General features: G+C 28.4%; 5 protein-coding genes across 6 annotated transcripts in view; 1 reads left to right on the top strand and 4 right to left on the bottom strand.

Moving 5' to 3' along the window:
* Positions 1 to 9: 9 nt before the first annotated feature.
* On the bottom strand, positions 10 to 2396 carry LOC105835040 (odorant receptor 43a). Of its 2 annotated transcripts, XM_028193557.2 has the most exons (4): positions 2245 to 2396; positions 2037 to 2162; positions 1437 to 1592; positions 10 to 291 (listed from the first exon to the last, which is right to left on the bottom strand). In XM_028193557.2, the coding sequence occupies exons 1-4, from the start codon at positions 2296 to 2298 to the stop codon at positions 238 to 240; spliced, it is 390 nt and encodes a 129-aa protein (XP_028049358.1). In that variant the 5' UTR covers positions 2299 to 2396; the 3' UTR covers positions 10 to 237. The 2 variants fall into 2 exon arrangements, with proteins under 2 accessions (XP_028049358.1, XP_028049357.1); XM_028193556.2 differs by lacking the exon at positions 10 to 291 and having other exon boundaries at positions 545 to 1592.
* Positions 2397 to 2491: 95 nt separating this feature from the next.
* Positions 2492 to 8036, bottom strand: LOC118644939. The gene is made up of 2 exons (XM_036284883.1): positions 5470 to 8036; positions 2492 to 2735 (listed from the first exon to the last, which is right to left on the bottom strand). The coding sequence occupies exons 1-2, from the start codon at positions 5916 to 5918 to the stop codon at positions 2717 to 2719; spliced, it is 468 nt and encodes a 155-aa protein (XP_036140776.1). The 5' UTR covers positions 5919 to 8036; the 3' UTR covers positions 2492 to 2716.
* A 156-nt stretch (positions 8037 to 8192) lies between these two features.
* Positions 8193 to 11165, bottom strand: LOC105835039. The gene is made up of 4 exons (XM_036284882.1): positions 11084 to 11165; positions 10696 to 10962; positions 10122 to 10590; positions 8193 to 9272 (listed from the first exon to the last, which is right to left on the bottom strand). The coding sequence occupies exons 1-4, from the start codon at positions 11157 to 11159 to the stop codon at positions 9176 to 9178; spliced, it is 909 nt and encodes a 302-aa protein (XP_036140775.1). The 5' UTR covers positions 11160 to 11165; the 3' UTR covers positions 8193 to 9175.
* A 2356-nt stretch (positions 11166 to 13521) lies between these two features.
* Positions 13522 to 21784, top strand: LOC105835041 (serine/threonine-protein kinase PAK mbt). Its single transcript, XM_012677977.3, has 7 exons — positions 13522 to 15630; positions 15968 to 16340; positions 18014 to 18392; positions 19034 to 19441; positions 19706 to 20238; positions 20522 to 20675; positions 20818 to 21784. Exons 2-7 carry the CDS (start codon positions 15973 to 15975, stop codon positions 20977 to 20979), a joined length of 2004 nt encoding a protein of 667 aa, XP_012533431.2. The 5' UTR covers positions 13522 to 15630; positions 15968 to 15972; the 3' UTR covers positions 20980 to 21784.
* The window catches only part of LOC105828970 (RING-box protein 2), a 70057-nt gene continuing 67017 nt past the window's right edge, over positions 20704 to 23743 (bottom strand). Inside the window, exon 4 of the transcript XR_004962722.1 lies at positions 20704 to 20999. The gene's annotated coding sequence lies outside the window, so the exon portion shown is untranslated. The remainder of the gene's footprint in view (positions 21000 to 23743) is intronic.

Genomic DNA, 23743 nt, shown 5'->3' with positions numbered 1-23743 from the left:
ACACAACCATGCAACAATAAAGTTTTTTTTAACCTCCCGCCATTTTCCCACTCTCGTCTTCGCCACTTTCTACGTACTTGTAACAAAAATAAATAATATGTGCAACTAATGCGATTCGACTATTATCCACTCGTACGAGTGAACACAATCCTTAGGCTTGTGCATCCACTCCGTATTTGGCAATAATCGACTTTTCGCATTTGTTACACAACGTAGTGTAATATATCATCCTAATCTTCAACCATGTTTTGTCAGTAAAAACGATATGTAGCCACACGATGTTTTTAAAACCTAAAAATAAATATACCTTTATTTTAGAGAAATTTTAGAAAGAACAAAAAATCGCAATAATACTGTTCTAAAATGCTCTAAAGACAATTAAAATGATATGTTGATTTTTACGAAAGACTATTGATAATTTCTCTATCAGATGTTTTTGTTTACGTTAGATACTTAGTTACTGTCAATTAATTCAGTGCCTTTTATTCATAAAATTCAAAATTAATAAAAGTTGTATAACATAAGTTTTGCACAAAATGGGGTACCGTTATTCGATATTTTCCTGCATGGCAACCATAACGAGATTATAAAACACAACTATACACAATAACGCATTGACTCAATTGATCCAATTAAAACTACTGTATGGATATACAACCAAAGTCTCCCTCCCTCAACGCGCCGATTACATCAACATGTGCTACGTTGCCTAAGTCATACATAAAGAACCCCGGCTGAGATACTATTTTTCATAATAAATTATTTTCAGATTTTTCGGGTAAAGGAGGAATTCTAATGGTGAATTCGGTTGGATGCACCAGTGCGCCCTCGTTTAATACAGTTTAGTTTTTCCCATTCTGAATACAAGCCAACAGAATATGAAACACTAAAAGAGGGCGCACTAGTGCGCACTGATGCATCCAACCGAAATCGCCATAAGATGCCAGTAAACATCGACATTTAGCTTACAACTATGTTTTAAGACTGACGAATTTGTCAGCGCGCAGTTTATATAACCTTATTAAATTAATATACATATTAAAAAATTATAATCAGCACCAAAATCTAGCTGCGACCGTTTAGGCCTTCTCAACTTTATCGATATGTTTAAACATTTATCAATCTAAGAATTTATTGTTCGTACATAAAAAAATTAGTACATTTATTTTTGAGACAAACGTTGTATAATGTTTTGAAAAATATGAAAGACACTTGCAAGTTGCAAGAGAGCAAAAAATTATTTAATTTTAAAAGAGTTTTAAAAGAGTTATAAGACACCGAACGTAAAGGCACTGAATTAATTTATACACCTGGACAAATAATCGTAGTCTGTTCTTATATTTAATATCGACTTAAATGTAATACAATACTTAAAATGTTTTGAACTGATCATAAAACCGTATTAATATTTTAAGACAAATGATAAATAATCTTACACTACAAAAAGTAGCCATTGTTAATGGAATAATTTTTCCTGCAGTAATGCGAAAAGGATGACGGGTTCGCATCATTAACAAAATAAGATTTCTCGCCTTTCTTGGTTCCAATTTGTACCATTCAAGATCGCACAGAGCATGATATACTGCATTGCACTTGACAAACACAAATATAAAAATACGTTAATATAATATCATTAAAAACCTTATGCTGTTCTACAATTTCTGTAAGACACAACATATGTAACGCGATTATATATAAAGATTAGATAAGATTTTCTTTTAATAGATTTTATAGATATGTAGAAAAATGTAATAAATGTATGAACTATAGATTTTTCTTTTTTTAAGGAGAGTAATCACATTTTTATCAATATTAATGCAATATTTAGTTTTCAAGAAATAAGGGAGTGCCGTCTTAGTACTATTAGCAACCTTCCTCTATCGTATTACTTTTTCAATTTTCATAATTAATACAAATTTAATTAATAAAGATTAGAAACTGAACGAACATTTAGTAACAAGAGAAAGCATTATGCTCCATTTGTAATTATTATATGTATTATTATATGTATTATATGTATTATACATATAACTTACTTGCTCCGTTACAAGCTCTCCTGCACTACAATAGAGAAGAGTATTCATCAATAAGGCAATAAAAAGAGCTGTCGAATAGTACATTTTTGTGGCAACTATTTCAACTTGTTTTTTATTAGTAAGAAACTGAAATACATAACTTTCAAGAAATAAAGAAAAAGATTTAGATATTAAAATATTCTTTTATATTTGAAATACTGAAACTTACAACAGTAAATAAAAAGCCGTTTAAGCAAAATACAACCCCAAAATAAAGTACCATTATTAACAATATTAAAGAGTATGTATTTTCAATATTTTCAGCAAATCTGTAGAAATAAAAAATATTAGATGGAAATTACAATTTATACTAAAGAAATTTTTACTCTATATGGCGAAAGAGAGAGCGAGCGAGAGAGAGAGAGAGAGAGAGAGAGAGAGAGAGAGAGAGAGAGAGAGAGAGAGAGAGAGAGAGAGAGAGAGAGAGAGAGAGAGAGAGAGAGAGAGAGATAAACGGAGCGTGCATAGAGTAGAGCGGAAAGCGTAACATTTTACTTGATACTATACATATAGCATTCGGGCCTACGGCTACTGGATTAAGTCTGGTAATGAAATAGTAGCCGTGGGCCCAAATGCTATAATAAACACATTGTATATCGTACTCCATTTAACTGTGCCAAATTGTGCTCGAGTATGATAACCTATGACGATTTGTGTCTCCTAAAAGAAAAAAAACAATATATATATGTATTTGTTATTATCTATTAAACTCTTTTTTTCTCCCAAAAGACATAACGATGCCTCCGAACATCCGACAATATTTCAGACTCCTGTCATAAAATTTTGTGAATACAGTAGAAAAATGCATTTATAACGGAAAATCGAGCCATTTTGTATTTCAATATCTATTAATATTTTGGTGGCCCCGCGTTATCTATTGGGGGCACTGACAAGCAACCCGAGCAGTAAGACGGTGTGCAACAGTATGATGGAGACCAGTAAACCGGACGAAAACTCGTTTGCTCCGTTTATGCTCTTTCGCTGTACAGAGTATACATAATGTGAAAGATAGAAACAATTGTGATAGTATATTTCTAATCAAAACAAAATTTCTAATCAAAATCAAAATTCCTGTACGCATATATCCCAAAAGTATATGTTAAATATATGTTTAAAACATTAAGATTTTTCAGTAAATGTGCAACATTACGCCCTGTCTCCCGTTTTTCCTTTATCTTTGTAAATTAGTGTAATTTTATGTGTAAAATTTTTCTGGAAAAAAAATGTTTAAATTCCCTTATTTTAAATTTAATGTTAAAGTTTTTTTAGAATTTGTGATTATAAAGATATTATGCATGCCTTTTAATGTTGTCTTCTTTTAATTAAATGTTTTATTTTCTGCGCATACATTAATATAACAATTATGAATTAAATGTAAAATGTTATTTAATAAAACAATTTAACAATCCTTTTTATTTAAGACATTGTTGGTAATATTAAATTGTGTGGCCCAAATTTACATATACCTTTTTTTATATTGTTATTAATCACAAATTATTCTTTGTTATAAATTAAATTATATGAAAAAAACTTTTATTTTTTATTAAAGCAGAGTATATTCATTAACATGAATAATACTATAATTAAAATTATAGTATCTAAGAAAATATTTAATGTAAATTAATAAGATATAAATTTTAAATTACAAACTCAATTCTCTTTTATATTTTTTTTACAATAATAAATTTATCATGTCCTTACTTAACAACATCAGAAATCATTAAAATTAAATTAAAAGAAAAGAAAACTTAAGCGACATTTTCTTCTCAAGAAAAATTCTACGCATGAAAATGTACGAAGAAAGAGGGTCGATAAGGACTGTTTTCGACACCGTCCAAAATTGGATAAAAATGGATGGAATCACTTTCTTAGATTTTTGAAAGTAATATTTAATCGATTCCAGCCTAAACGGGTATTTGAAGCTGTACCGGCATATACATAGATGTATATATACATATATACACATTTATGTGTGTGTGTATACATACAAGAAACTTGCAAAACAAATGTTAGATAATATTATAATATATTATTTAATCTATTTTTATATATACAGAGTGTCCTGCATAAGATATGAAAGTCTTCATGGAAAGATAGACGGGACCAAGGTGAACATAAAAGTCTACCATAGTTTTTAGACATCTCCAATGATAGCCGAGATATTAATTATTTTAATTGTATAAATGAGAGCGCCCCGAATGAAACGTCGAGCCTCTCGAGTTATAGAACGGCCCACTGTGACAAGCATTGGCTGTCGAAGCACGAGCAACGGCGCTTCTCCTCCTTCTCCTCTCCACCGCCGGCAATCAATGTTTGACACAATGAGCGGTTCTATAATTTGAGCGGCTTGGTACTTTCCTCGGCGCGCTTTCATTCATACAATTTGAAAAATCAATATTTCGGCTATCATTAGAGAAAAACCAAAAACTATGGTAGACTTTTATGTTCACCTTGATCCCGTCTATCTTTCTATGACAACTTTCATACCTTATACAAAACACCCTGTATACATGGAGCGTTCTTTGTGAAAACGGCCTCCCCTGCACATTTTATTCTTTGAGATAAATAAATGTTTAAGTGCTAAAAATTTTCGTTGATTCTTCTACTTTTGAATGCCGCGTGACAAATTTAAAAATGCAAAATGGTAGACCCAAAATAGCGGCCAAAACAAAAAAAAGCAATTATTTATAATATAAAATAACATTTGCACATTATTTGATCCTGGAAAGGGCCGATTCAGATGTGTCCTGATTTTAAGCAGTGTTGTTAACTCTTAAAATACACTATAGGTTAAAATAACCTGAAAAGAAATTTATAAAATTAAAATTAAAATTTATTGGTATCCATTTTGAAACAATTGGATTTAACCTTAATCTTGAATGTTAAGAAAATACACTTAATTTTTAGTTCAAAATAATTTATTTTTTTGTCGCAGTAACCATTGAAAGTGGCTTTGGAGCATTTTAACCCAGTATGTATTAAACATATATCTTATACAGGAAGTGTGTATTTTAAGAGTTAAAAGTAGCATAATTTTTCTCATCTGTAGCGGCTATAGTGTAGTATAAGATATAGTATTTCATATTCCATAAAATGAAAAAATATTTTGTTTTTAACAACTTGGCTCTGAAGTTACCATATATTCTATAAAATCGGATTTGTGATTGATTCTGTTACTAAGGTACTTAGTAACAGAAAATGAAATGTGCAGGGGGAAGGCCGCTTTCACAAAGAATGCCCCATATATATATATAAAACATTAATGTTTACATAAAATTGTGAATAAAAAAATAATATATTATTTACAGTTTATAAAGATTTGTTCAAACCAAAAAAGTTGCAACATTTCTAAACACATTTTATAGAACTTTTTACTGCAAATAAAAATTCGTACCTGATAAGTCGCAGATGAGTTGCTATGATATTATTTAAAACTTTGTTGTAATATTTGCAAGAAACCAAATTAACTAATTGGCATCTGAAGTTTTCTAACTGACCGCAAATATGAAGAATTATTAGTACCAAAAAAATATCTACCGACATGTAAATGATAGCTGCTAACCAAGCTGTTATACTATGAATGAAATATGTCAATTCATACTGGGGACTTTTTTTTGCATCGTAGAATTGAAATGTCTCTAATGGTAATAACTTGCTCCGATCTGTTAGATTCGTTGTGTACTGCATTTGACTACCAAAATAAGGAGGAACAACAACAGTGAGAACTCCTGTTAATGCAAGAACATATTCAATGATCATGACTGATCGAGCAGTTCGTGCTCTTCTTATCATTACATTTCTTTCTGCATCGTCTTTGGATGTCATCCAATCTTCCGCCATCATATTTATAGTTACAAAGATTACTTAAAAATATAAATAAACTAAAGAAAAAAACATTGCTAAGATGTTATTATTAAAATAATGGAATAATTCTAAATATTTGGTTTTAAATAATTTTAAACATACATGCTCTTTTCCATTGCATGATGACATATTTTAATAATACTGTTAGTGTAGGTAATGCGAATAGTAAATTGTCTGTCAAAAGGATCATATTGCCCCAAACACGTATAATCGCACTTATCATTGGAAGAGAAATAAATAATAATAAAATAAAAATAATGCCGACTCGAATCTCTGACCACAAACTTTCCTTAATAAATTTTTCTGTTTTAGGCCACAAGCCGACCAATCCCATACCTAAGCGATGAGGTTTAACTGCCCACATAAAATCTAACAAAATTTTAAGAGTCAATTATTTTTATATAAAATAAAATTTAGAAGGTTAAATTAAACTATTCAGTAGATATTTAAATTTTACGTCATTAATAATATATAGAATTAATATACCCTTATAATCTGAAGATTTTGTAATATCCATTTCGAGAACTAATGAGGAGAACACATGAAGAGAATCGTTTTTTCCTTCTAAACATGTGGTATAGAAAGCAAAAGCCTTGCGCATGCTCTCCATATATGCGAATAACTTCGTCCAGTACTGTTTAATTAAATATTAATAATACTATCCTCAAGTAATTGTAACTGTTATCAGCACAAAAAATTTTATAATACAAACGTACAGTGAGTAATAAAACAATTTACATTTAATGTAACAAGAGATGGAAAATACTGTATCATAATACATCATAAGTTTGTCGAATATTCGTTTGAAAAGTTTTTCTCTATGCTTTTATATTGTGTCATATAATATTACGCTTTTCTTTTGAAACGGACATAACGTGGTTGCATATTTAATGAGATTCTATACATCAGCTACAACAGCTCAGAAATATTGTCGTAAAAAAAAAAGATAATAGACATTGCTGTTCCACCTAACTTTTCAATGCCTCTGGGCATTAACAAAGTAGATGAATGCTACATTATCTATAGTACGCCAAAACAAGCCATAATACATATTTTCCAATTGTTTGATTACTTACTGAATTTTTTTGTTAAGTTTTGGCGTTTGAATGGGAGTATAAAAGAAATATTCTATAATATAGAAAGTTTTAAGGAAGAGGACGGTAAAATTATCCTGTTTTATCGAATATGCAATTTTCAGAGTGATAAATCTTTTAATTGCATTTACAAAATAAAAAATCCTTTTCCACAATTAAAGTATAGAAAATAAAACAATACGCACGTAATTTCGACAAAAAAAAAAAAATTCGCAAAATTTTTGTTTATAATGCATCACTCCAATATGTATTTCCGCGAATTTTTATAATTTAGTTTTCTTTCAAAGGCATCAAAGGCAAAATAAAATTGATTTCATGTGCAAATTGAGGTTTTTTTCTTCATCAATATTAGTTTTTGTACATAAATAATAATTAAAGCAAATATCACACCCACGTAAACAACTATCTTAACAATTAACATAATTATAACGAAAATATTTAAAATTGTTTTTATGTTTTTAATTCTTTTCTGCACTAAATAAAAATTATAGAAATGTTATAACATGTTTTTATTAATTTTAATTAAAACAAAATTAAATATAAAATAAGATATTTCTTCCAAAACATCTGTTTCAAAGAAAATTTTAATCTGTATTATAAATAGTTTTTTTCGCATGATGTTCATCGAAGAACAACAAGATCAATATATACTACTAAATATAATACAATATAATACAAATAAAACGCGTGACAATATTTGTAAAATATAGATATTTCGGTTAGTTTTTAAGTTAGTTTTTAATAAAAAATCAATTTAAAAACATTATCCTAATTAATTCTTTAATGTTTTTTCTATTCTTGATATTTTCATGTATCATCTTTTCATTATAACCGATTGTTTTAATTTTAATATTTACTATACATTATGTATAAGTAATTGGTCTAATAAGAATACAACTTTGTATTTCACTTTTTCACCTCGATAACACGCGATAACATATATAATTACAAGTTTAATCATTTTTTTACAAGTAATATTATTAAAATGTTAATTTTTATTAATACATTATTAAGTACATTATTTACACACACACACACACACACGCGCGCGCGCGCGTGCGCGTACTTATTTGTATATAATCTGTTATCAAATAAGAAACTTGTAACAAAATTATATTAAATTAACTGTACTAGATTTTATAATATAATATAATAACAATAAAAATTGACCTTGCGTGTAATACAGAAAATATTATCAAGAGAAGTGACAATTATTATAAATTAAAAATCACAATACAAATTAAAAGTTACGCACATTGCATACAAACCGTAGCTCCGCTTTACATTGTTTATCTTATTTCTTCCCGTATTTGAGTCATTCGACATATTGACAAAACGGAGTATGATGAAGGAGTGAAAAGGAATGGCAATATGCGAAGTAAAACTGATATTCGCTCAATTGTGTTTATGTGTGTTTTATAAGATACATTTTTATGTCTTAAATTTTTTGTTACACAACACAATATGCATAACGTTTAATTTATATTCGATTCTTAATTTGTAATAATTAAATATTTCTTTTGACAATTTGCGCATTGTGCGCAAGGTTAATTTTTATTTTTACTACAAATAAAATTTAGTACAATTAATGTGATGCAACTTTGTTAATAAAAAAATTTCTCTTATATAACAGATTGCATACAAATAAGTACGTTGTGTGTGTGTATGAGTATACTTAATAACATTAATCAAAATTAACATTTTTAATAGTTTTTACTGGTTATAAAAAATAATAGAACTTCTATATATACATTGTGATAATACTTGAAAAGGACCCAAACCAAGGATCGAAACGTAGTATTTGTAATTAATTCAATAAATTGGTCAGTTGAGTCGACCAAAAAAAAACTACCTCACTGTTATTTGTTAGATGACGATTAACATTTATCTTCGACTTTATTATTACTAATATATATAACTTAGAACTGGAGGAACAAACAAAAAAATTATTGATCACATTTCACGAGACTGGGCGATGGAGAAAACGTTTTCATAAATATAAAATTGCTAATACATAGGGCTCGATTCTCAAATATAATTTCGGATTTGAAAGGTATACAATACTATTCGGTGAACGTGCATCGTTACTTTCATGTAAAATTGTGGAACTTTTTTGATAATTTATTGACATTTTTAGTTCTGTTATGACGGCGCTAAATTTTTGTCGGAGTTCGATCTTTGCTTCAGTAACCCTTTAAGCGCAAAATTATAAAGCAAAGAAGAAACAGAAACGCATCTTCTGCAAAATTACTTAATTAAGTTTTAAAAGATCCCATAAATGGTTTGTAATGATTAATTTAGGTTCCGTTTCTGAGTCAAGAATGGCTTATTTTAAAAATCCTTCCTAATAATAGATTTTATGTAAACTAATTTGTCAAGTTTGGCTATCAGTTATTGAACTAAATGTATAATCCCGAAAAAAAATTGGTCATAATATGATCATATATAAATATAAATAATTAAATACCAAAAGATCTAATAACATATGTAACTTTATATGATTATAATAATATCGGAATTTTGGCCCGATATGATCTTATATTTTTGTAATCATATTTGTTTAAATCTGTTTCCATATATAATCATATGTAACTGAATATGATTACATACAAATAAAATCATATTATTTCCTCATTTAAATATTATTATATGTATATGATTGTATAGTACAATATTTGATATATTACATTTAATCATATATAATTATTTGACTATAAATAATTGTATATAGTTATATAAGATTATATCGCATTATTTTTCTGATCTAATTATATATGGCCAATTATATATATGATCATATATGTATAATTGCATAAGTCCATTTTTTCCCGGAACAATGTTATAATAAATTGTAAAATGTATATAAAAAACTGGTAAATAAATGTTAGACAGTATTATATTATTTAACGTATTTTCATGCACATATTAAACATTAATGTTTACATAAAATTATAAATAAAAAAAATAATATATTATTTAAAATTTATAAAGATTGTTTATATGGTTATAAAAATTAATCTAAAGCAAAAAATTTATGACATTTTTAAACCCATTTCATTAAAATTTTTACTGCAATAAAAATTCGTACCTGATAAGTCGCAGATGAGTTGCTATGATATTATTTAAAACTTTGTTGTAATGTTTGCAAGAAACCAAATTAACTAATTGGCATCTGAAGTTTTCTAACTGACCGCAAACATGAAAAATTGTCAATATCAAAAAAATATCTACAGACATGTAAATGACAGCTCCCAGCCAAGCTGTTATGCTATGAATGAAATATGTCAATTCATACTGGGGACTTTTTTTTGCATCGTAAAAGTGAAATGTCTCTAATGGTAGTAACTTGCTCCGATCCGTTAAATTCATTGTATACTGTATTTGACTGCCAAAATAAGGAGGAACGATAACAGTGAGAACTCCTAATATTGCGATAATATATCCAATCATCATGACTAATCGAGCAGTTCGTGCTTGTCTTATCATAACGTTTCTTTCTGCATCTTGTTTGAATGTCATCCAATCTTCCGCCATCATATTTATAGTTACAAAGATAACTTAAAAATATAAATAATTAAACTAAAGAATAAACATTACTAAAATGTTATTGTTGAAATAATCAATAATTCTAAATATTTGGTATTAAATCATTTTAAACATACATGTTCGTTTCCATTGCATGATAATATATTTTATTAATATTATTAGCGTGGGAACTGCGATTAATAAACTGTCTATCAAAAGGATCATATTGTCCGAAACACGTATAACGGTACTTAGCATTGGAAGATAAATAAATAATAATAAAATAAAAATAATGCCGACTCGAATCTCTGACCACAAACTTTCCTTAATAAATTTTTCCGTTTTAGGCCACAAGCCAACCAATCCCATACCTAAGCGATGAAGTTCAACTGCCCACATAAAATCTAACAAATTTTTAATAAGATAAATTATTTCTATATAGAATAAGATTTAAAAGATTAAATTAAACTATTCAGTAAATATTTAAATTTTAGTTAATTAATAATATATATGAAATTAATATACCTTTATAACCTGAAGATTTCGTAGTGTCCATTTCGAGAACTAACATGAAAAGGATCGTATCTTTCTTCTTAAGCATGTAGCACAGAACAACTATTGCGCATATATGCTCTCCATATATGAGCAGAAACGGATAACTACATCCAATGCTGTTTAATTAAATATTAAAAAGACTATCCCCAAATAATTGCAACTGTTATCAGCAGAATGAATTTTACAAGCGTACAGTAATGGATAAAACAATTTACATTTAATTTAACAGGACAAGAGATGGAAAATACTATATTACAATACATCATAATTTTTTGTCGAATATTCGTTTGAAAAGTTTTTCTCCATACTTTTATATTGTTTCATAATATTACGCTTTTTTTTAAATGGAAATAACGTAGTTGCATATTTAATGAGATTCTATACACCAGTTCCAACAACTCAGAAACATTCGTAAAAAAGAAGATAATAGTCATTGCTGTTCCCCTTTTCAATGCCTCTAGGTATTAACAAAGTGGGTAAATGCTATATAATCTATATAAAACATGCGGTACGTATTTTACAATTGCTTGATATTCATTTTTTTAAGTTTTGACGTTTGAATAAGAGTATAAAAGAAATATTATGTAATGTGAGAAGCTTTAAATGATCCAATAATACAGTCACTACGAAATAATAATATATTCTGGTTTGTTACTGTATTTTGATAATAATTTAGCAGATGATTTATTAAAATTGGAGTAGGTGATAAAACTCACGTAGATGTATCATGTAAAAAATGTTCATTTTATTATCGTGATTTTAGTAAAATATTATTTATAACAAAGAAATTTCAATACCAAAGATTAAAATGTTATTGCTCAATATAACCTAATTAAAAACATAAGTGTTAAGAAATTTTTAAATATATATATTTAAAATATATATATTTAAATATATATTTGTGATATTGTTGTTCCTGTCAATGTTATAGACTCTAAAACAAGAGATAAAAGATATTATAAAGATAGTGTATCATAAATTTGCAGACGTTAAAAGTTTAATATCATACTTTATATTGCTTTCTTATGCATTTACTACGAAATGAAGTATAATATTATTTCATTTTTAATGAGATTCTACATACCGAATACAAAAATTCAGAAACTTAAAATTATTGTAAAAAAGAACAAGAATTTGATATTTTATAATGTAGTACCTATCTTTCCCAAATATTTTTCCAAAAATACTCTCATCATGGATAAATATTATCTCTATAATATTTAATAAACCGTAATTCGTATTTTACAATTATTTAACTGATATGTTTCTTTTAACAAAGTTACATTTAAAACAGTATAAAAGTGCAATTCTATATGTACATGCAGTTATCAGAGATTAACAAAATATCCCATTTTTATATTTTTGCATATATCACACATAACCGGTTAATTTGGATATCTTGCCACATAAATGCCAGTTGGAAGATTCAATTATATCAAAAATAGAAAGAGAGAATCCCACGTACATATGTGCTCGCCGATTTGTAAAATGGCAATCATGGAACAAAGTATTTCAAAGAGTTTTATGTAATTTTCTGATTTATTAATATTTGACACAATAATTTATAAAATATATTAAGTTAAATTTTACAATTTTTGATAATTTTTATTATGCAGTTTGTAAAATATTGTTTCTTGTGCGTGTGCGCGCGCGCGTATAAATAAGCTGCAAAAATACTAGTAAATACAAAATTTTATTTCTATATATAATAACTACTATTATACTATTATAATATTAAATACAAAAGTTCTCTATATAAAGTAATTACATATGATTGCTACGAATATATTTATTTCTTCCATGAATAAAAAATATTATCTCGATCTTCATCCATGTTTTGTTAATAATAGCGATATATAACCAGCCGACGACTTTAATGTCTAAAATTAATTATGTCATTATTTAGAGATATTACAAAAAAATTGAAAGCTAATTTTTATAGTAATCTTGGTTAAAATACTTCATAGGAATATCTCATTGATTATATTGATTTTTATATTCAATATAAAGAATACTTGTTAACTACTATTACTACACACAGAAGAATATTTATTCCACTGTTAAGAAAAGCAATTACTTAATTTATTTTTTCTTTCTAATAAATACTTTTTTTTTTTAATTTTATCTTATAAAAAATATTTTCTCTCTTTTGATAATAGTCTTAAAATACTTACCACAAACATTTAAAAAACTCATTATCATACACTTGCAAAAACAATTCATACTTTCTCGGAGAACATTATAAAATTAAATTAAAGAAAAACCAAAGTAATAAATAAATCGAATTTCTATTTAACTTAATTAATTAAAATTAAAGTATTAAATTATATTATAATTGAGAAAATATTTTGAATAAATTTATTACTTATGATTTACAATTTACGATAGATTTGCAAATATATAAACTTGTGAATTATTTAAAATAAATAAAATTTATATAATTCAAATACACATTTTTCAATGTATACACAGAAATTTATTTTAATTAAATCTTACTTGTTTCAAGTAAATGATAAGTGTATTTTAAGGCTATTCATCAAAGAGATATTCTTTGTAAAGATAACCGTTACTTAAAAAAAGAAAACATTGTGTCAATTTACCATTGTTAAAAATAGAATTTACAAGAGTTCAATCTAACAAACATAATGCTGTCTCAACTTGTTCCAAGTTAGTCTAAATTAATTGTTGCAACGATAACATGATTGTAATATCAAAACATTTGATTGAGTATTTATTACACAAAATACTCATTTCAAAAAAAAGTATTTCTACGTTACAAGATACATTTTTTTAAATATTTATATTTTTAATTTCTATTTCAGCTATTGCTCAACATTCAAACAATTTTGCATGTATTTATTACTCATAAATAATGATAAAATAATTCACAAAGTACAAATAAGATATTAAAATAGAGTATTACGTTGCAATTTTATCTTCATATACTATATACATATATATCACGTTTCTACTAAATATAATAAAATAAAAAAAATAAACATCATGAAAAATAAAATTAAATAAACTCTGTGTGTGTGTGTATACATGTGCAAAACTTTGAACAAAATATTTGAAATAAATGTAAAGAAAGTGTCTTCTATCAGATAATACAGTGTATTGATTCAAATATTAATGAGTATAAGTATACAGCCACACAAAATTTAAAAAAATGATCTGTACCATGGACCAGACTATGATATCCTTATGTATTTTGACCCATTAAACACAAATCTGGTATCAGAATTACCTCATCATTCGCCATTTTATACATGCAGAGAAATTATTGCAATTTTCAGAGTTTTTATTTTATTACAGAGGCAACTTTTAATAAATTAAAAAAAAGATATGATGAATATTGGGACAATTCTGACATCATATTTTTGTTCAGCAGCTCAAAATACATAAAGATATTATGCATGGTCTAATCAGTGCCATCAGTGGTACAAATCTTTTTTCTTTATTTTGTGACTGATGACTTAATGTTTCATATATTTTGTATTAATCCATGTTTTCAATGTAATATTCATTAAATACTTCAATGCATATAAATGCAATATAATCGTTTGAAAAATTGAATCTTGTTCAAATTGATCTTAATGATCCGATTTTACGCCGGGTCTACAATGAGTCGTAAGTCGTTGATCGTAAGAAATCTAGCCAATCATAGTCGATCTTAGAGAAGAAAAGCGAACATGATTGGTTAAATTTCTTACGACTAACAATTAACAACTCATTGTAGACCCGGCGTTAGACATTGCGCTGTCGGAGATGTTTATTAATTTCTGAGAAATAAGAGGAATGCCGTTATGCCTCTTTATGAGATTTATACCAGCATATCGATAACTTTCCTCTGTTATAATTTACAAATAAAAGAATACCTTTTTTAATCCGTTTTTTTTATCGTTTTACTCGCTATTTATTTCTAATTATTAACTCAATAATATTTGTTGAAAAGGTAGAGACGTAACCTGTACGCGTTAGATCCTCAAATTGAATTAAATTGAGACTCTTGGCGCGAATTCATTAAGCTGAAACAACTCACGTTATTTGATCGATAGATTTCCGCACGATTGTTGCTTTTTCACGATCGCAATCACTTTCTCTCGCACTCTATCCCACTCTCGCTTCCGGCGCGTCGCGATGCGATCACCATGGTTTAATGGTTTCGCGCTCGCTCGCACAGGTGCCGCATTCACCTTGCGCGCGCACGCGCGTGCGCCACGGACGCATGCACGTTTCAGCAAATTGTCATGAACTAAATGCCACGAGAGATTCGTAAGCATGCCGCGTGGGGCGCCGGTGTCGCAAGTGCGACCTGTCGAGGCGGATGAATGGCGTATTTATTGTGTTTTAACGCGACGTTGCCTATGTTCCGGTACCATCGCGGCATCACGCGTTCGCACCAGCCGAGCTGCCTGAGCTATCCGAGGAGCACGTTTCTCAGCGCACGTTTTCGCTGATCCCAACCCGGCGGACTCCGGCGGAGCCGTGTCGCAGACGTCGTATCGTCGCTCGCGGTAGGCGTTGCTGTCACTTGGCTTCCCTCGCCCCGCGCTGTTTTCACAAATTTTCACGCCACTCCCGCGGCTCGCATACCGTGATTTCTATCACAGTGGCGCAAATTGTAAACCTTTCGCGGTCAGTAGAATTATACCCGCGGCGTACATGAGTAGGGAAGAGATTAGGCGTGTACAAATGGATACACCTCTAACAGCAGAACCGCGTGCTCCTACCATTGGTAGGAGAAACGTTACGCTAGATGTGTTGATATTGTCAGCGAAATTACTGTACTGTATCACTCGCTATATCGTTCTACACGGAAACCGTCCTAATAATTCGTTGATTTGAATGCAGGGACGATGTTCACTAAGAAGAAAAAGAAACCACAGATCTCTACCCCGACCAACTTTGAGCACAGAGTACATACTGGATTCGACAAACGCGAGGGCAAGTTCGTTGGGCTGCCACTACAATGGGCTTCCATAGTCGGAAACAACCAGATTCTGAAGTCAAGCAACAGACCACTGCCTTTAGTTGATCCAAGCGAGATCACGCCTACTGAGATCCTTGACTTGAAGACCATTGTAAGAGGCCACAATGACCCTAGGATAAGTAGACCACTTGCTACTGACAGAACCGTAGAGAATGGCCTGCCCAAGATCAGTACGGTTGCCCGTTCCAATTCTCTACGTTCTTCAAGTCCACCACGACTTAGGAGAGATTACAGGTATTACAATTTAGCTCTGCTTTTTAAGTTGTATTTAAACAGCAGTTACAGTCCAATAAAACATGGATAGTCATTTGTACATAAAATTCTAAAGTATACATAATTATCTAATGGAATATGGTCAAATTTTTGTTGATAAGGACTAGTAAACAATACTTTATCTATAGAAAATCATATTTGATTAGATATAGACAATACTATGTTGTCCAGAATTTATAATTCTGAACTTGATATTCAAATGTATAGATGTTCCTAAATGATGCTGATCTTGCTTCTTTATACTTTACAGCTGTTTTTTCATAGTGAACAACTTGTTCTCAGAGACGAGACTATTCTGAGATCATTAAAAATTTATGAGCTGTATCATTCAAAATCTCTCATAGATATTATAAACTACTGACAAATGACAAATAATACTGTTAACAAAATATTGTGCATTTAAGTATAAAATATAAATAATCTACATTACGTCTATATGATGTGAGATGTAAACTGTTTTTATATGTCATCTATGTAAATAATAATCCATGATTTATAAAAGATTTACACAAATTTATACAGGAATGATGAAAATTATTTCATTTGTTAAATATTATATATGTACAAGTATGTATGTATTCATATTTAATATATTATAAAATTATAATTTTTTTAAATATATTATTACATATGTACTTTCTACAATTGTATGTATTAATACATTTTAAGAATAGAATCTTATAATAATAATAATAATAATATGTTTTAAATAAATATTGATATATGTCAAAAACTTTCAAAATTCAGATTAGTATTGTCTCTGAGAAGCGTTATGAGAAACTTACTGTGAAATAAGAAATAGAAACAGCAATAGACATGAACAATGCCACATTTAAATTTTAAGTTCAAAACTACAAATCTTTGACAGCATTCTACATAATAATCTAAAACAAATAATATCTATATACATAATTGCCCAAGTAATATCATAGAAAAGAGTAATATCATAGATTGAGCATAAACATTTTACAATAATGTACACATAATCATAAGTATCATAAGATGCAGTTAATTTTTATCAACATTAAATTAACTTGAATCTCGTTTTTTTCTTCCTAGAATAAAAAAAGATAAAATGAAATTTAAACCAAGGTTAAAATTATATTACTCATCATATTACTAGAAATAAATATACAATTGCATTTTACAAACACTTACATATGTTTATGCTATTATAGAATGATTTTAAGACACACGATTTGAAGATCATACAGAAAGAAATAAAAATCAGTTAATAAAAATAAGAATGATCACACAGCTGAGTGTCTGATCATCACATACCAAAAGAGTAATTTGTATATTAGAAAAAGAAGATATGGCATTTGTTTTTTGTTGTTCGGAATGAATTTCAATCAAAATTTTCTACTTATTTCATAGATTTTTATTATATTGTCTCAAGAATGAAATCTGATCAGAATCTATGTAGAATCATAACACATATATATTATGATACTATGTAGTTTTATAATACTCTGATCACTATCAAAACATTGTTAACATTGGAGATACTTGGTTTATTTTTGCTGCCTATAATTATTACAAATAAAATATCTTTAAAGTTATCACATTCTTTTCATATCGATTCATTAAAACATTTTGATGAGAATAACATAATTTTTTTTTTTCTTTTGCAGGCATAATAGCAACCTGCCACCATCCGTTCCTGAAGGTCAAGAGATACCTTCAAATATTAATCAGGGCTTCATAAACTTTGGCAAACCACATAACTACATGGATAAACTAAGGCAAAATTCCCCGAGTGTTGGCAGTGGACTAAATTCCATGATCCCAAATCTTCAAAATCTCAATCCTAATATGCAATCTTCGCCAAATTTAGCTCACTCGGGCTCAAATGTACCAAATCTATCTTTAAATTTCCAAAACTTAAGTCCTATTGTAAATTCACAAGCTCCAGTACAAAGTCCAAATACGCCACAACTTCTTGATACAGAATTGCATAGATTAAATTCGCAAATGGCCATGGCATCAAGTCAATATAATGGCAATGTACAGGTAATTAATTACATACTATATTATATTTGATATATTTTAATGCAAATAATATACGCATGTCCAGTAATAGTTATATCACTTCTCATAACCAAGTAAGGCGAATTAAACTTAGCAGAAAAATTCAAAACCATTTTGAAATAATTAATAAGAAATTAATAAAAATCCAATCAGCATGCATGCGCCTGTTTCGACTAGACAGTCCAGTATTTCACAGACTAAGAACCAAATCACATGGATGTATGCTAATTCAGAAGTTTATTATAATTAATTCTTATTAATGTCTTAATAAAGTTATTGAGAAAATGCAGAATGCTAAAGAATTTTTATTCAATTTAATCTACTCTATTTGTCCACAAGAGGTAACGCGATTATTACTGGACATTCTGTATACATGAAATAAAACATATGTTTTTATATTCTCACTTTTAAATTAACTTGATATAATTTTTCTTTTCATCATTCTAACAGAATTAAATAAGTTAAATCTTTGGTTCAATTTATGTAAGAAAAAACAATTTAAAGTCATTGTATTTTATCAAAATATAAAAATTAAGATATTAATTTCTGTCATAGTAAGAGAGTCAGAATGTGTTCTTAAAAGATACAATAATTATAATTATACAGAAATATTCGGTTTATAGGGTTCAACTGTAGAAGCACCAAGGGAACATCAAGTTGGCCAAAATGTCTTATTACACAAGCTACAGCCAAAAATTTCACCAGTGGGCTCAATAGCCTCACAACGACCTCTGAGTCAATTGAGTTCACATAATGTTAATAAATATCCTCAGACATATATGTCTGAAAATACATCTAATCTTCAATCGTATTTGAAAAAACCGATGGAAACTTCCCAATCAATGCATAATTTATCAAAGCCAAACTTACCATCCGGAGTGTCAGGAACCAATTCTACTCCAGATCAAAATCAAAATATGAAAAGTGCTGTCTCCTCGGGAAACTTAGCAGTTGCGAGTTCAAACAATACTAATAAACAAACGGAGCAGAGACTTACACACGAACAATTCCGGGCTGCTTTACAAATGGTGGTATGTAAAATTTACATTACATATAAATTTATTTATTACACAGCGTAGCATATTAATTAATCGTAACATTTTTATTTCAAAAATGTTATCTTTAAAACAAGTATCTTATTTTTTAAATATATTTCCTAGATGAACAATTGCAATTAAGCTTTTATATTATTGCTGCTAAGTTGAAATTAAGTAGAACAAATTTTGCAGTCTAAAATTTTAATTTTTGTAACACATGTGTAATGTTTATATACTTTACATATATGATATATTTAGGTCAGCCAAGGTGATCCAAGAGAAAATTTAGAGAATTTCTTGAAGATTGGCGAAGGTAGCACAGGAACTGTATGCATAGCTACAGATAAGAGTACAAACCGTCAAGTTGCAGTCAAGAAAATGGATTTAAGGAAACAGCAAAGACGCGAATTACTTTTTAATGAAGTCGTTATTATGAGGGACTACCATCATCCAAACATAGTTGAGATGTATAATAGTTTCTTGGTGGATGATGAATTATGGGTAGTTATGGAATATCTAGAAGGAGGTGCATTAACCGATATCGTAACGCATTCAAGAATGGATGAAAGTCAGATAGCTACAGTGTGTTCTCAATGTCTTAAGCCACTGGCATATTTACACTCACAAGGTGTTATACACAGGGATATTAAGTCTGATTCAATATTACTTACGGCGGATGGTAGAGTAAAATTGTCAGATTTTGGTTTTTGTGCTCAAGTTTCTCAAGAATTACCAAAGCGAAAGTCTCTTGTTGGAACTCCATACTGGATGAGTCCGGAAGTTATTTCAAGGTAATACTATTATCTGGTCTTTTTAAATTACATATATATATTTTATATTTTATATTTCAAATTAGATATATTTTTATTAAATTACAGCAAGTTACAACAAGTATATAAAATATTGGAGAAATGTATTCTTTTGTTTATTTTTAATTTTTTGTAAAATTTTGCATACTTCTTTGGAAATTGTAAAACAAAAGATGTTTTAATACTTCTATTAATGTGAACTTTAAATATTAATTAGTTCATTTTTTTGACAAATATAAAATAATTTTCGTATCTGTAATTGTAGATTGGCATATGGACCTGAAGTAGATATCTGGTCATTAGGAATCATGATCATTGAAATGATCGACGGTGAGCCACCATTTTTCAATGAGCCACCTCTACAAGCTATGAGACGCATCAGGGATATGCCACCACCAAAATTAAGAAATTTTCATAAAGTAAGTTTAATTACATATTTTTGTATTGTTTTTTAAATTATTTTACATTTATATTGTTTAATATAAAAATATCAGATTTATCAATATACAACTGTATGTTCCAAATTTTAAAAAATGAGCAGTATATTTTCCTCACTTTCAGGTTAGTCCACGTCTTCAAGGTTTCCTTGAACGAATGCTTGTGCGTGATCCAGCGCAACGAGCCACGGCAGCTGAATTATTACAACATCCATTCCTTAGGCAGGCTCAAAGTCCTAGTATCTTGATTCCCTTAATGAGAGGCGCCAGACACACAAATTGTTGACGAGGTTATACTTTCGTAAGCTAGAATATTAGCCAAGACAGATATTTCATTTTCAAAATAATCATATTCTCGACAATGTTGTGCTAAATTGCTTATTCACTAATGGCAGCTTTCGGCAGTTGAGTTATTTTACAAGTTTGACTCTCATATAGAGGATTTATAAATTTTTTTTACGAGAGACGACCGATTGAGAGATAATGACAATATTAACGAAAATTCATACACCTACCAATTTTAAATATTATATAACGCTTCAGAATTTTTCAATTTTAAATGTAAATTGGCATAATTTTTTTAAGTCAAAGACAATGTTATTTCATTATTCGCAGATTTTTTTCATAAAATTATAAGCTATAATATTTATATATAAATAAATGAGGCCTTTCGGTCGTGCCTAATATACGTATATAATATATATGAATTTATAGCTATATTTTAACAAATATTAAATTAAAAAAGTCTTCAAATGATCATTATTCAATAACGATCATATTCAAAGCTTACATTCCAATCCGGACTGAATTTGTACATTCCAGAGTATTGTTTAATATGTATTATTTTAATAATTTAACAAATGCATTTATGAAAAATGATATATCAAACATTATTCCTCGATTATTGGCACTGTCAATGTTCGCAATAGTAAGATCTATTATTTTACCTATAACAGAGAATTTTTATTTTGAAATATTTGTAAAATACAATTTCACACCCAAGTGCCTTTATGATTAGCACTAAATAATTTGTCATTATAAAACACAGTCTACAGCAGTAGTGGATTTTCGATGATTAAATCACTTTAAATCTAATAAAAATCTCAAATATATTTTCATATATAAGTATATACATACATACATACATGTGTGTGTGTGTGTGTGTGCGCGTGCGTGCGTGCGTGCGTGCGTGCGTGTGTGTGTGTGTGTGTGTGTGTGTGTGTGTGTGTGTGTGTGTGTGTGTGTGTGTGTGTGTGTGTGTGTGTGTGTGTGTGTGTGTGTGTACTTATATATGTATACATTTATATACAACGTATACTTATATATATATAATTATATATATAAATTAAATATATATTTAAATATTTATTTTCTATAAATTTTTTTTTTAATGATATACGAATTTTAATTTATTTAATTCGGATTTTTATATAATCAGTTTCCAAAAAAAAGGGAGAAAAATTCGAATATCCATTACTACATACTTATATGTATAAAATGTTTCACTTATGCAATATTTTTTCATTATTATCTTGCTAAATTTATTGAAAGCCATATTTAAAATAACTTAATCAATGTACTTAATTTTATTTTTTTAAATAATTGTGTGTGGGTGTGTGTGTGTGTGCGTGTGCGTGCGTGTGCGTGTGTGTGTGTGTATATATATATATATATATACATATATGCATCCCACTGTGAACTTTTGTAATATTGTATTTTTATTTTACTAAAACAGATTAACATTCGATCATGTTTAGAACTTTAAAGACTGGGATATATACATTAATTGTTACCTGAAATTAACGTTGAAATAACTTAGCAGCGGTATTACGAAGAATGTCCAGAAAGTAATGTAACAATTTTTCCACAGTTTAATAATAGTAATAATAATAGTAATAATAGCATCAGTAGTAGTAGTGGTAATAATATAGTAGTAATGGTAATAATAATAGTACTGTTAATAAAAGTAGTAATAATAGTAGTAGAATCGTTATCGTTTTTCTCAGGATTAGAAAAAATTATATTTTCTTAGCTAACTTACTCTAATTTATAAAACCTAAAATATAAATACACTTGATAATTAACTTGATTGTTAAATTGTATTTTGTAAGAAGAATGCAGTTCAATATATTACTAGCGTGTTTTGATGTTTGCATATTATAAGAGATCAAAATATACATAAAACAGTATTTCTCTTATTTACATCTTTGGCAATCAAAATCGGCCTTTTAACTTGCTTTCTTAAATAACAAAAATTTTTAATTTACATTTATGTATTTAAAAATTTTGCTTTAAATTTTTTTTGATTTTGCAAATTTAAAATATAATCTTTTTGTCAATATTTTAAATTAAAAAATCTCGCAAAAATTTTTTATTTAATCTTCTAGCATTAAAAAAGTAACGGAAAGAGAACCTTTACTTTTTAAATAACTGTGAAAGTAACTAGTTACTTTTTTGAGGAGTAATGGTAACTAGTTATTTTTAAAAAGTAACTTTTCCATCACGATTTACTAAATTATAATTAAAAAATGACGTGTTTGTTCTTAATGTGTGAGTCTATCGTTTATACATGCAATACAGTTATATTACATCGTCTATAATTATGTCATCTGTAATTCATCTATGGTCACTACACATATTGAAATATACATTCTTTTTCACTAAAACTTTGAACTTTTTACTCTAGCATTGTAGGTGCTCACAGCGTATTATTCTACTCAATTTATGAAATTTGTCATGATCTGCTATACTGCAATTAAATATTTTAATTCGTTACTTTTAAATATTATATCCTCCTCTCGTAGTTTCTTTTAGTTTCAGCTGCCCCTCTACGCACTATATCTCATTTTTTCGTTACTTTTAAATATCATATCTTCCTTTCGTAGTTTCTTTTAGTTTCAACTACCCCTCTGTGCACTATATCCCATTTTTCATATTTTCTGGGATTTCTATAAATTCTTATTATACTTTTTTGTCATTATATTCTTTCTTTTATTTTATTACATCAAGTATCACAACTACAGTATTGCTAATGCCTCATATACATCTTA

The sequence above is a fragment of the Monomorium pharaonis genome, chromosome 3, assembly GCF_013373865.1.
Source record: "Monomorium pharaonis isolate MP-MQ-018 chromosome 3, ASM1337386v2, whole genome shotgun sequence".
Taxonomy (NCBI): domain Eukaryota; kingdom Metazoa; phylum Arthropoda; class Insecta; order Hymenoptera; family Formicidae; genus Monomorium; species Monomorium pharaonis.
This window is presented reverse-complemented; position numbering and strand designations above follow the sequence as displayed.

Coding starts and splice junctions, on each gene's coding strand:
- LOC105835040 (XM_028193556.2), bottom strand. CDS start 2,298: ATGGTACTTTATTTTGGGGTTGTATTTTGCTTAAACGGCTTTTTATTT. Junction 2,163..2,244: donor ACGGCTTTTTATTTACTGTT/GTAAGTTTCAGT, acceptor TATGTATTTCAG/TTTCTTACTAATAAAAAACA. Junction 1,593..2,036: donor GAGAGCTTGTAACGGAGCAA/GTAAGTTATATG, acceptor GTGTTTGTCAAG/TGCAATGCAGTATATCATGC.
- LOC118644939 (XM_036284883.1), bottom strand. CDS start 5,918: ATGATGGCGGAAGATTGGATGACATCCAAAGACGATGCAGAAAGAAAT.
- LOC105835039 (XM_036284882.1), bottom strand. CDS start 11,159: ATGCTTAAGAAGAAAGATACGATCCTTTTCATGTTAGTTCTCGAAATG. Junction 10,591..10,695: donor CATGCAATGGAAACGAACAT/GTATGTTTAAAA, acceptor TATATTTTTAAG/TTATCTTTGTAACTATAAAT. Junction 9,273..10,121: donor ACTCATCTGCGACTTATCAG/GTACGAATTTTT, acceptor GTAATTTTGCAG/AAGATGCGTTTCTGTTTCTT.
- LOC105835041 (XM_012677977.3), top strand. CDS start 15,973: ATGTTCACTAAGAAGAAAAAGAAACCACAGATCTCTACCCCGACCAAC. Junction 16,341..18,013: donor CGACTTAGGAGAGATTACAG/GTATTACAATTT, acceptor TTTCTTTTGCAG/GCATAATAGCAACCTGCCAC. Junction 20,239..20,521: donor AGTCCGGAAGTTATTTCAAG/GTAATACTATTA, acceptor CTGTAATTGTAG/ATTGGCATATGGACCTGAAG.